The sequence below is a fragment of the Miniopterus schreibersii genome (genome assembly GCF_964146895.1).
Source record: "Miniopterus schreibersii genome assembly, chromosome: 13".
Classification (NCBI taxonomy): domain Eukaryota; kingdom Metazoa; phylum Chordata; class Mammalia; order Chiroptera; family Miniopteridae; genus Miniopterus; species Miniopterus schreibersii.
The window spans coordinates 17,630,387-17,643,512 of record NC_138113.1 but is presented as its reverse complement, the minus strand read 5'-3'; the positions used below and the strand labels follow the sequence as shown (position 1 = coordinate 17,643,512).

The window sequence follows — 13,126 nt, the reverse complement described above, 5'->3', positions numbered from 1 at the left end:
AGGGGGCGGCGCCGGCTGGAGGAGTTTCCACGCGGGAAATCGCGTGGCCAGCTGCGCCCCGCCAGTGCTGGCCTTTGTGTGCCAAGGACAGTTGGGGCCCCGGGGCAAGGTAGCGGCGTCTCTCGGGGGTTCTTGATACCGCTGCACAAGGAGAACTTTGCGCGCAAAAGGGCCTCATTTGGGGGCCTTTTGTTGACGAGAACGTTAGGATAAAATAACTAGGGAGGCTGTCGGGCAAACCGAACTTTCCTAGTTTCCAAACTGACAGGTTTCCTTCTCCGGCTAGGGCGCCAAAGGACCCTGAGCAGTGCTCTCTTGGGGACCTAAGTCGAAGTCACGGGGAGGGGAGGGAGTTTCGGGGCGCGCTCCCACGGACAGCTCCCGTTCGGAGCGCGCCTCCGCGGCGGCCGTTTGCCCAGGATTGCGGGCGGCGGCGATTAAGAGCGGTTTTCGGGCAGACGAAAAGTTCAGGCCGCCGCTGCTAATCAAGTCACCAGCTGCCTCGCCAAGGCCGTCGGGGCGCACGGGAGCCGCCTCGCGTGACCACCTGCGTGCGGAGCCGCAGGCTTGCGGACAGTCCAGGGGCGCCCCGCCCCCAGCGCGCCCCGCCCCGCCAGGTCCGGCTGCCTCCTCCCTCCGCACAGACCTTAAAAACGGGATGGCGCGTTTTCACTCCGGAGTGGCTGCGTGTAAACCGGCCACGCCTCTGCGACTCCCGCCGTCAGAGCCCATCAGGGGTCGTGAGAGCGGGGGATTGCCTCCACGCACCCAACCCCAACCTAAATCCCCACGCCGTTAGGAAACCCCGACTTTGCCGAGGCGTCACGTGCAACGGGGCTCTGCAAAAAGAGTCACCTTTCTCCGTCCCCATGCCATCCAAGCGCCCCTAGCTCTGGCAACGCCTCCAGACTGCAGAGCGAGCTCTAAGGCTCGCAGAGCTCGCGGCAGGTGTCCGGGGCGGGCGTCCAACTTTCTGGAGACGCTCGGGTGGACGTCTGGCCTTCCCTAACGGCCCTGCCCCTTCTCGGAGCCCGCTGTCCCTCGCCGCTGGAAGCCGTGCCTCTTCGCAGGTCAGTCTGCCCGCGGCGCCGCCTTCCCGTGGCCTCTTCCGCTGGGTTCCCGTAGATCGGGGTGAGGTGGGGCGCAGGGGCTGGGGTGACAGTCCCTAGAGGGAACTGAGCGCCCATGCCTCGGTGCCCGCCGTGTTGTCCCCGAATTTCAGGAACCGTTACGCGGCTGCGGGGTGGGGGGGGGGAGGCTGAATCACAGAGGAGCAGAAACACTCCCCCTCCCCTTTCCTTTGGGGATTGGGTTTGGGAAGGGAAAGGACGTCCTCAGCTGCTTCTCGAGCGAGGCAGCCCTGCCCTAACTACCCACGACCCCCTCACCCAACAGCGCGCGGCGGCCCGAGGCTGGGACGGGCGTGGGGTGCCCGCTCCTTCCTCCTCGCACCCGAGCGTCCTTTGCCTCCTCTCTGCAGCATGGCCACCGGGCTTGGCCTCGACGGTCCTCCGCTGCCGCTCGCGCTGTCCACGCAGCAGACCACGCTCCTGCTGCTCTTCTCGGTGCTGGCCGCCGTGCACGTGGGCCAGTGGCTGCTGAGGCAGCGGCGGCGGCAGCCGGGGTCTGCGCCCCCCGGGCCCTTCGCGTGGCCGCTGATCGGCAACGCCGCGGCCGTGGGCCCCGCGCCGCACCTCTCGTTCGCGCGCCTGGCGCGGCGCTACGGCGACGTCTTCCAGATCCGCCTGGGCAGCTGCCGCGTGGTGGTGCTGAACGGCGAGCGCGCCATTCGCCAGGCGCTGGTGCAGCAGGGCGCCGACTTCGCCGACCGGCCGCCCTTCGCGTCCTTCCGCGTGGTGTCCGAAGGCCGCAGCCTGGCCTTCAGCCAGTACTCGGAGCGCTGGAAGGCGCAGCGGCGCGCCGCGCACAGCACCATGCGGGCCTTCTCCACGCTGCAGCCGCCCCGCCGCCGCGTGCTCGAGGGCCACGTGCTCGGCGAGATGCGCGAGCTGGTGACGCTGCTGGCGCGCGGCAGCGCGGGCGGCGCCTTCCTGGACCCGCGGCCGCTCACCGTGGTGGCGGTGGCCAACGTCATGAGCGCCGTGTGCTTCGGCTGTCGCTACCACCACGAGGACGCCGAGTTCCGCGAGCTGCTCAGCCACAACGAGAGGTTCGGCAGCACGGTGGGCGCGGGCAGCCTGGTGGACGTGATGCCCTGGCTGCAGCGCTTCCCCAACCCCGTGCGCACCGCCTTCCGGGAGTTCCAGCAGATCAACCGCAACTTCAGCAGCTTCGTCCTCGACAAGTTCCTGCGGCACCGCGAGAGCTTCCGGCCCGGCGCCGCCCCCCGCGACATGATGGACGCCTGCATCCTGTCCGTGCGCAAGGAGGCGGCCGAGGGCTCGCGCGACGGCGGCGCGCGGCTGGACGAAGGCTACGTGCCGTCTACGGTCACCGACATCTTCGGCGCCAGCCAGGACACGCTCTCCACCGCGCTGCAGTGGCTGCTGATCCTTCTCACCAGGTAAAGCCTCCGGGAGGCGTGGGTCGGGCCCTCCTTCCCTCCCGTAAAAGGCGGAGTGAGAGTAGAGAACGCGGAGTTCGAGGCCAGCGCGTGGGGAGGGTTTGGGGTGTCGCTCCAGGACCCCACCTCCCAGGTCTGATTCGGCGTCCCCGAGCCGCAGCTCTGCACAGGCAGGACCCGGGCAGGGACACGTGCGCCCGCGCGCCCCACCCCCGGGACCTCTCCGCGTCTCCAGCTTGTCCCTCGCCGCCTCTCCGAGTAGGGACAGATTTGCGAGAACCCCCTGGAAAAACAAGATTTTTAAAGTGCCCGCAGATCAGTGCAGATCTCTCCCTCCCTGGCACGGGAGGAGCATAATTGGAACGGCTCCGAGAGAAAGGGTAACGCGGTAAATACGTTAAATAAGCACAGCAGCCTAGTGGGCGCCGCCAGCCGGCCGTCCGCGCGGGGCCGAGCCCCCGGCCAGGCGCTCCCCGCCGGTCCCCCCAGCCGGCCGTCCGCGCGGGGCCGAGCCCCCGGCCAGGCGCTCCCCGCCGGTCCCCCCAGCCGGCCGTCCGCGCGGGGCCGAGCCCCCGGCCAGGCGCTCCCCGCCGGTCCCCCCAGAGGGCCGTCCGCGCGGAGCCGAGCCCCCCGCCAGGCGCTCCCCGCCGGTCCCCCCAGCCGGCCGTCCGCGCGGAGCCGAGCCCCCGCCAGGCGCTCCCCGCCGGTCCCCCCAGCCGGCCGTCCGCGCGGAGCCGAGCCCCCGCCAGGCGCTCCCAGTGGGTCCCCCCAGCCGGCCGGCCGCGCGGAGCCGAGCCCCCGGCCAGGCGCTCCCAGCGGGTCCCCCCAGCCGGCCGGCCGCGCGGAGCCGAGCCCCCGGCCAGGCGCTCCCAGCGGGTCCCCCCAGCCGGCCGTCCGCGCGGAGCCGAGCCCCCGCCAGGCGCTCCCAGTGGGTCCCCCCAGCCGGCCGTCCGCGCGGAGCCGAGCCCCCGCCAGGCGCTCCCAGCGGGTCCCCCCAGCCGGCCGTCCGCGCGGAGCCGAGCCCCCGCCAGGCGCTCCCAGTGGGTCCCCCCAGCCGGCCGGCCGCGCGGAGCCGAGCCCCCGGCCAGGCGCTCCCAGCGGGTCCCCCCAGCCGGCCGGCCGCGCGGAGCCGAGCCCCCGGCCAGGCGCTCCCCGCCGGTCCCCCCAGCCGGCCGTCCGCGCGGAGCCGAGCCCCCCGCCAGGCGCTCGCAGCCGGTCCCCCCAGCCGTCCGTCCGCGGGGAGCCGAGCCCCCCGCCAGGCGCTCCCCGCCGGTCCCCCCAGCCGGCCGGCCGCGCGGAGCCGAGCCCCCGCCAGGCGCTCCCCGCCGGTCCCGTCGGGGCTTTGCTCCGGGCGCAGGAAGCCCTTGGAGGGCGGCCTGGAGCCCTGCGGCTGGTTAACCCGCCCCGAAGTTTGGGGAAGGAGGCCGGGAACCAGAAAGTTGTGCTGGATTTTATAAAGCCGCCGCGCTAGGAGTTAGAGAAGCGCCTTTCGGGTAAAGAGCCCGAGAAGGAGTCGCTTTCACCCGGCACAGAACAGCACCCCGAAAGGCAGACTGGGTCCCCGGGAAGCCTCTGCGGCCCTCTCTGGCCCCGGGGCGGCTCGGTTGGTTAGCTGGTCCGCGGAGCCCACCTTGGGCAAAGTCGTGGACCATTGTGAGGCTCTGTGAACGCACGAATCCAACAAGTTCCGGGTATCTCTTGTTGCCAGATTTAGAAAATAAAAAATAAATATTACCTAGGACATACTTATTCTAAAAGATTAGCCACTGTTTATCTGAACTTCAGATTTAACTGGGTGGCCTGTATTTTGTCTGGCAACGCTACCCCTGGGGCAGATGCCTGGCTCAGGGCAGATCTTGATCGCCTGGAGCGACCAGAAGTCCCGGTTGTGACCCTCCTGGCGCCCAGGGAGATAGATACCCGCGGGGAGGCGGACCTCGCAGGCGCCCCATGCTGAAGGCGGAGCGGCGGCCTGTTAGGAGCCGCGGCACTGCAGCCCCTAGGTCCTGCACGCTACTTCACCGACGGCGTGTTGTGTATTTAAAATCGCTTCTCAGTGTCATGGTCATAGAAACACACAGTGGGGGAGGGTAGGTCAGAAAGAGGGCATCCCAAAATGGGATCGGTAGGTCCTTAGCATCCCCAGATAAACGTCCTTTTTTGAAACCGACTTTCGTCTTCATTAGAAACAGATTGGGCAGAGAGCGGTAATAAAACAATTTTGGGGTCACTTTCAATTCAATATAGCTGATGAGTACATTTTTCTTCTTTTTGGTAAAAAAGACAATATGATGGATTGGCACATTACACTATCCATTTCAGTGTGTAAGTTTTATCAAAATAGATAAAATATATTTATGTATTGTCTATGGCTGCCTTCAGACTAGAGTGCAGGCAGAGTTGAGAAATTGGGATAGAGAGGGTTTGGTCTGCAAAGCCCAAGATATTTACTATCTGGCCCTTTATGAAAAAGCTTGCAGACCCCTGAAGTAGGCTGCTAACCAAGCAATTTTTCAAATCACCCCTGATTTCATCACATACATGGTTATATTTTTTTCAGGGTTGCAATAATTATTTACTTTTTTTTTTTTTACTTCTGACATTTCCACTTATTGTAATGGACATTTCCCCATCCCTTTAAACTTTATTTTGGCAACTTAAAAAAATGTTGTCATTTTATCGATAGATTGCTAACGTGTCCACTTTAGTAATTTTTGATAGTATCATAGTATTTTGCCATAATAATGTAATCATTATATATAACCATTGCTTGAGCTTTAATATTGTTGTTTACATTTTCAAATTTTCAGCCATTGCTGTGGTTATATATTTTTGTACCTGTTACTTCCTGAAAATACATTCCTAGGCGTGGATTACCAGGTTTACAGAGAGTGGGAAGAGGTTACCTTTTGGATCTTGCTTTTGTTTTCCAAAAGGATTGTGCTAGTTTATATCATCAGCGGTGAATACGTATTACAATTTGTACCATAACCTCATGAACATTGGAGTCTGCCTTCACGTTTAGCAGATACGTTGCTTTACCTATCAGCACACCAGTTATCTTTGGACAAATGAGAGCAGCACAGGGAGATGAGGGGCAAAGAGGATCTGCTTTCAGAGCTGCGTTTTAACTTTTGTGGGCCCTGGGTGCTTTTGCCTTTCTAGACGCCTTATTCCATAAAAAAGAAAATTATATTTTATGACCACATTGGTATAAAGATAAATATATTAAAATTATACATTAAGACATTTTCCTTGACCTAAAAGTTCATTTTTTCCTTCTGATTTGAAAAAAGAAAAAGACAAGAAAGCATTTTTTTGTGGGCTTCTGGAAAGTATTGTTGGTCCTAAGCATTGTGCGTGTTTCGTCCAATGGAGACATTGGCCGTGTGCATTATGATGTTTTTTTTCAGGCTGAGAAAACTTAGACATTTTTTGACTTTTGATAGGAAAGAGATCATTAGCCAGATGAGGCTTATTAGAGGAAATGTAACTATGAATGTGCCCATCTTCTAATTTGGTGAGAGATTAGGAAGTTGCTTTAGATTTTCGGGGGTGGGCGGCTGGAAAAGCTGATCCAGTCACTGATTCAGATAAAGTGGAATTAAAATAAACTGTAATGTGCTTTGTACATGAAAGAAGGATGGCTTTCCCTCACGCCTTCTCTTCCTCTGCATTAACAACGAAACAGGTACCCTGACGTGCAGGCTCGGGTGCAGGCGGAGCTGGATCAGGTCGTGGGCAGAGACCGGCTGCCCGGCCTGGACGACCAGCGCCAGCTGCCCTACGTCATGGCCTTCCTTTACGAGGCCATGCGCTTCTCCAGCTTCGTGCCCGTCACCATCCCTCACGCCACCACTGCCAACACGTCTGTTCTAGGCTTCCACATCCCCAAGGACACGGTGGTGTTTGTTAACCAGTGGTCGGTGAATCATGACCCGCAGAAGTGGCCGGACCCGGAGACCTTCGAGCCCGCCCGCTTCTTGGGCCCGGACGGGCTCATCAACAAGGACCTGGCGAGCAGCGTGATGATCTTCTCGGTGGGCAAGCGGCGCTGCATCGGGGAGGAGCTCTCCAAGGCGCAGCTCTTCCTCTTCACCGCCATCCTGGCGCACCAGTGCCACTTCAGGGCTGATCCCGACGAGCCCTCGGAAATGGATTTCAGTTACGGCCTGACCATTAAGCCCAAGGCATTTAAAATCAACGTCACTCTCCGAGAATCCATGGAGCTCCTGGACCGGGCTGTCCAAACGCTGCAAGCCGAGGAGGAGTGCCAGTGAGAAGCCAGAGCAGGCTGGAATTCCAGAAGGACTCGGTTTTGAGGGCTGGGGAGGAAAAATGTCCAGCTCCTCTGAGCTGCTTTCTCGGTTAGCGTCCGAAGTGGGCCCAGGTCAGGACTGGACTGTGCGGGAGCTCTGGGAAGATTTTTTTGTTTTTCAGTCAAAGAGTTAAAAGGCCCAAAGAATTTTTATACATACATCGAGTGCTGGTAATAATTTCTCGAGGGAGCATTCTTTGGAGATAAAACGCGCATGTGCACGCCCGGAGAACTACCTGATGAAGAGGTACTTCCAATACCAGGCTCTCGTGGGTGGGATCTGAGATTTGTGTTCTGCGTGCTGAGCGTCAGTAGGAAACTGTATTAAGCAAAGCTTCAGAATATATTGCTGAATATGCAAAGGCAAATAATTTCAGTGTAAGACGTGACTTGAGGGTGAGAGGGAAAAGATTCCAACCAGAAATTTCCTTCTCACCTTATCAATACGGTTGCTTAGTTGGGCTCTGGTACCTGTGGATGGATTTATCGTTTGGCTTACTGATGAGCTTTCTCTTACTTTTTTGGATAGGTCATAAAGTCATTTGCTGAAAAAGAAATTAATAGTAGTTGGTTTAGCGATTATAGTGGGTTTCAGCGATTTATCATGATTTTTAAAGTGAAAGTTGTTAAACTGTAAAATATTCTGCTCTGTGTTTGTTGCCGAAGTACAGAATTTCAATTATGAGCAACATCCCCCAAGCCCCCCAAAAAGATTTACCTGCCCAGCTAAGCTTTAAATGATGTGATTGCAATGCACTGATTTCAATACTTCGCATAGATTTTAAAAAATCACCAAATAGTATTCAATATGTATACATATATAATGATTCATAAGCAATATGTATTAGTTATTTTATTATTAAATAGTACTAATTATTTTGGTCAAGAAAAGGTTGAATAATGTATGTCTTTTATAATGCCATAGAAAATTGAAAAGTACAACCCATTCAACTAATGTTGGCTCAAGTCATGAAATGAGTTAGATTAAATCAACTGCCTATTTTTGACATGGAAACCAAGTTGAAGCAAAATCCCGTCTTTCATCTGAAACTCTAATGACAACTGAAAAATCTAAACATTGGGCCAGCAAAGATGTCTCCCTTATTACTTTACAGTAGATTTATTAAAATTATATTCATAATACAGAATCTCTTTTGAAAATTGATCAAGCTAATATGTTATAATTACAAACTCTTGGCATGCTTCGATTTTAATTTAATTTAAAAGACATTCTGATTATGGAGTTGCAGTTAAAGTTACTGGAAATCTGACCATTAGCAATTGGAAGGCAGAGAAATTTCACCTGTGCTTCCTGATGAGTGGTGAGCAATGCAACAAATTACCAGAATGCTCTCTTTATTAAGAGAGAAGAGGGACATTTTCCATTATAACAGACCTAGTTTTCCTTTTAAAAGATTTTCAAAAAAAAATAGCATTAACGTCAGTGTTTCGGAAAGTCAGAACCAGAAGGTAGTCTTGGAGGCTGTACTGAGGCTTGCATTGCGTGCCACTGACGCTGACTGGATCAGCTGTGCCGTTTAAGACGGGCAACCCAGTGAGCCGATGCTTTGGTAACTGAAAACATAAAGCTTGAACGAAATGTGTACATTCAGTTTATGCAAATAACCTGAAAACCTTAATGAAAGTGATGGAAGACTGCAAGAGTGCAAAGTGAAGTTTAACTTTCATTGCATGTCAGTGTCCAAAGGAAGTTGTACAGTATCCCTACAAGCTTATAAGCTCTTGGACTCTTATCAAAATTACAAAGGAAGGTATATCATGGCTGTGTGTGGGGCGGAAAGAGAAAAGTGAAAAAGTGAAAGGAAGAAAGATGGTGAAGCATTTCCCCACTCATTCCAAATTAATTCATTTGAAATGTGAATATTTAGAAAAAAGGTATTTTTCGTGTGTCAGCATTAAATCCCAAGTAGACTTTTAAAAATCTACAATATATTAGATCTCTTTTGTAACTTGAAATTTTTTAAATCCTCACCCAAGGATATGTTTTTATGGATTTTATTTTTAGAAAGAGAGAAGGGGGGCGGGGGGAGAGAAAACATCAATCAGTTGCCTCCTGTACGTGCCCTGACTGGGACTGAACTCACAACCTTTTGGTGTAGAGGACAGTGCTCCAACCAACTGAGCCACCCAGCCAGGGCTGTAATTTGAAATTCTTTATTAGTAAAAATCTCACATAATTTTAATTATAAAATATCATAGCTGTACCTCTTGAATATGAAAAACTGTTTGTGCCAGTATTTTCAAAGGCACTAAAGTCAGCTATAGAAATGAAGTTTACCAACACATTTACATTTTTTTGGCACTGGCAATTCCAAAATATTATTACGCCTGCCCCCATCCCTCCAGCGGGGCTGAGACAGTGACTTTGGGCTGCCTTAGCCTGCTTACTCTGGGAAATGTGTAGCAGCAAAGTAATCATGTACTAATCTGGATGCCTCATTAAGTCAACTAGATCCAGATGTGCTATAATCTGTTTTTATGTAGTTTTTATGTATGTGGGCTCAGTTAATCTGGAGCTTTCAGCAATAGGAAAGCTGTGCTTATATAGAAGAAAGTAAGGTGGGAGCTTAGAGGTTAGCTGGTTTATTTAATATGTTCCTAACCTAATTAAAGGAAGAAAAGCAAAACCAAAAACAAAAATAACCAAATTTGGGGCCTACAGTAATTGTGTTACTGGCCAATCAGAAAACCTCATTTTATTTCTGCCAGAGCAAAAATGCATTTGCTGGTCACCATTATAGTCAGAACATCTACTCCAGGTTACTGCAATAAAGTATATTGTTTATTAAGTGCTTCACTTATATATTAAACTTTGACTTTGTAAGAAAATTGCTTTTTTCCCAAAACAAAAAGGTGTCTCAGGTTTGTTTTGTGGGTTATCTTAAAGCCTTCGTGTCTCAGAACTTAGCCTTTACCTGTGAAATATTATTATAGCCTTAATATTTTCATATTAGATCTACATTAGATCAAATAGTTGCATAGCATTATATATTCATTTGTGTGTTTTTAGCTATGACACAAATATGTGATAAAAAGGTACACTTTATTAGATGTTTATAACTCAAGGATTACTTCTTATTTAACCTTTTCTTATTTTTGTACTTTATCGTGTATGCTTTTAATCTGTACATAGTGACAATAATGCATAGTTGTACCTGAAATAGATTTTGGGGACACAGCATTAATATGTTGTAGCTTTTACTGTGTGATATACCAAGTAAAAAATTCTGTATCTGCAATTACCCATAATAGGACACCATTACCAAAATAATAAAAATCACTTTCATAATCTTGTTATGAAGTTTTACTTTACGTTGTAGCAAATATAGTCTAATGCATCTACTCATTTTCAACTACTATTTTTAAGTGCTTGAATTAAAATGTTGCATTGTAAACATTTTATTTGGTCATTCTACATTTTAGGCTGCTTTCTTTTCTTTTTAAAATAGGCTTTCATCATTCAGTTTCCTGCCAAATTCCTGACCTCTGTATTTGAATTTGTGAGAACCAACACAGACATTAAATTTGAATGGCAAACAACAACCAAGCTCAAAATTAATTTTAATTTTGAAATATTGAGTAGATTGAGACTTTAAGACTCTGGCCTTATATTTCTGCTTTATCTAAAAAGTGCAGGATGCATTTTTTTCCCCCTTCCACACATCAATCTTTTCCTTGAGTATCTCATTCATTCCTTTTTTTTTTTTTTTTTTAACACGGAAGCCTTCGTTTTTAATTTGGTTGATACAAATTCATTTATTCATTTTTTTAAAGGTGCAATTAATGTCCAATAAAACAGAGTGGATGAGAGTATTCTGTAATATACTATATGGAGATATTTTTCTGCTGACTTATTTACCTGGTGAAAGCCTTGGCCTCGCAGGGGCGGCCCCTCTGTGATCTCCAGGCCGTCAGTGCCCCACCCTCCCAGATGGCAGCGCTGTGCAGTGCCAAGGGCCCTGATTTCTTCCAGACTTTAGCTCCCGTTACTGTGAAAACAAGAAGAGAAACTGTGAAGTAAAATTGCACGCCATGCTTTTGATACACTGGCTCGAGAACATGACTTTAGCAGCCAAAGCTATGGCTATGAATTGGTTTAACAGAATACTCACTTGTTTTCCAGATGTACTAACCTAGGACCTTGGAAATGGTCATCGAGTTTCAGGACAACTGAAGTAAATCTTTTCAAAGGAAAAAATTTCTTTAACAAAGTCATAAGTGGGGTCAAATGTTCGCAAAAACGTCAAGCAGAGTTGGGTTCTACCCAAAGAATGCACTAGAACAGCAGCCCGGAGCATGGGCTGTGGAATGAATGCAGCTTGGTTCAGAAGACAGGCGTGGTTGTTGCAAACTCACCAAGGTCATTTCCATAACCTCAAAGCCAGTCAATCTGTCTGCACAAGGGCTACCGAAGTTTTGGATGTTAACTCTCCCTTATTTTGGTTCAATGACTCACATATTCTCTGCTCTCCAGTTTTGACCTATAAGTTATAATTCTTAGAAAAGGGAAGAGAAAGGAAGGAAATTAATACATTCAAATACATTCAGAAGCAATTATTTTTAATGCAAAAGCTTGGAGGAAAATCCAATTTAAATAGGTATGGGCAAGCTAGAGGCTAACAGCAGCCTCCTTATTTACTCACAGGCTGTGTGGGCTTCGTGACTGCTTTTCAGTATGTGGCAGGTGTGAAAGAAGTGGAACTAAACTGTTGAGCACTAACTATGTCTGAATCGCCACGCTGACCACCTGGATGCCTATGACACAACAGTCCTGTGGGGGGGTAATAACACAACATGCCCAAGTGTACATTTGGAAATGGCGTGCCTGACTTTTCCCGAGAGATGGACTGACTGCAACACTGCTGTTTTCTGCGATGTAGCTATCGCTCCTCAGCCTGCCTGTGTTGCGTATACAGTCTAGTCGGTCCATATTTTAATCCCCATGATCCTTGGAGATTCACAAGCAAAGTACCTCCTCTGTCCAGGGTGCATTCCACACCCATCAGGGAGTAGGAGACTTTGTGAAGTGCCAGCCAGAGTCCTAACGCTCCTCTCTTCTGAGAATAGCATCATCAGGTTGTTCCTTATGCTGAAAGAAAAAGAAAAAAAGCTCATGCTTTATGTTACAGTCCCAAAGTCTTTGTCCTATAATCCATCTGGGCCAGGGATCCTCGCCGGAGCCAAAGGCCTTCCATAGGTCGGACGAGTTGCCTGTGAAGTGGCCTGGTTCGAGAACTCTCTCTGACAGGGCCACGCTGGGTACTGGCTCATGTGGCCAGTCAGAGCCTCTTCTGCTCTCAGAGACCTTGAGTAGGATAAACGCGGGGAGCACTGGCCAGACACAGAACCAAGGCATGAATGAAACAAGTGTGTTGACCGGAAGCCTGCCTCTGAAAACAGCACAACCGGAGCACCTGGACCTGGTGTTGGACCAATTGTGACCCATCTAGGTGACTGAGAGGCCAAATAAACTAAGTAAATATTATACTAAACAAACACAGATCACAAATTACGCAGTATCACAGCACAGACCTAACAGCCACTGAGATCCCGTCGGGTCAGGGCTAAGAGTCTCTCCACAACCCAGAAAAATCTTCCAGCCTCTTTTTACCATTTTTAATTCTGTTTTTTCTTTCTTTCTAAAAATTAAATTCTATTTTGTTCCTCTTTTTCTCTTAGTTTCTGTCCCTCTCAATAGTGCTTAATGTGCATTTATTGTTTATGTCCCAGCAGAATTCATATTATTGTCTTATATACATGTTTTTAATTTGTGCAAATGCTGCAATAGCCCATCCTGTCGCTTCATCTCCCCTTCACACCATATTTGGGAGTTCCATATCTTTAAATCTCATGGCTTCTAACTGTGCCTCGTGCCCCATGGTGTTCAACTATCACATTTTCTCCATCCACTTTGTTGGGAATGGGCATCCAAATGGCCTCCAATTGTTTGCATCCCTAAATTAATGCTGCTAGGAGCATCCTTGTACATGTTATTTATAATCATCCCAAACTGGAAACAACCTAACTGTCCTTCGATAAGAGATTGGCTGAACAACTGTGATACATCCATCCAAGGAAACAACACTCAGCAATAAAAAAATAAACAAGCTATTGATCAATGCAACCGCTTGGATGAGTCCCATGGGAATAGTGTTGAGTAAAAGAAGCCAGCCTTGAAAAGTTATATGGTACATGAATTCAGTTGTATGGTAATCTCTAAAAATCAAAACTAAAGTGATAGAGAGCAGATCACTGGTTGCTAA

At 50.4% G+C, this 13,126-nt stretch overlaps 1 protein-coding gene across 1 annotated transcript; it reads left to right on the top strand.

The window, feature by feature from the left end:
* The first annotated feature begins 676 nt into the window (after positions 1-676).
* On the top strand, positions 677-10,156 carry CYP1B1 (cytochrome P450 family 1 subfamily B member 1). The gene is made up of 3 exons (XM_081156373.1): positions 677-1,070; positions 1,481-2,524; positions 6,216-10,156. The coding sequence occupies exons 2-3, from the start codon at positions 1,482-1,484 to the stop codon at positions 6,802-6,804; spliced, it is 1,632 nt and encodes a 543-aa protein (XP_081012499.1). The 5' UTR covers positions 677-1,070; position 1,481; the 3' UTR covers positions 6,805-10,156.
* The last annotated feature ends 2,970 nt before the right edge of the window (positions 10,157-13,126 follow it).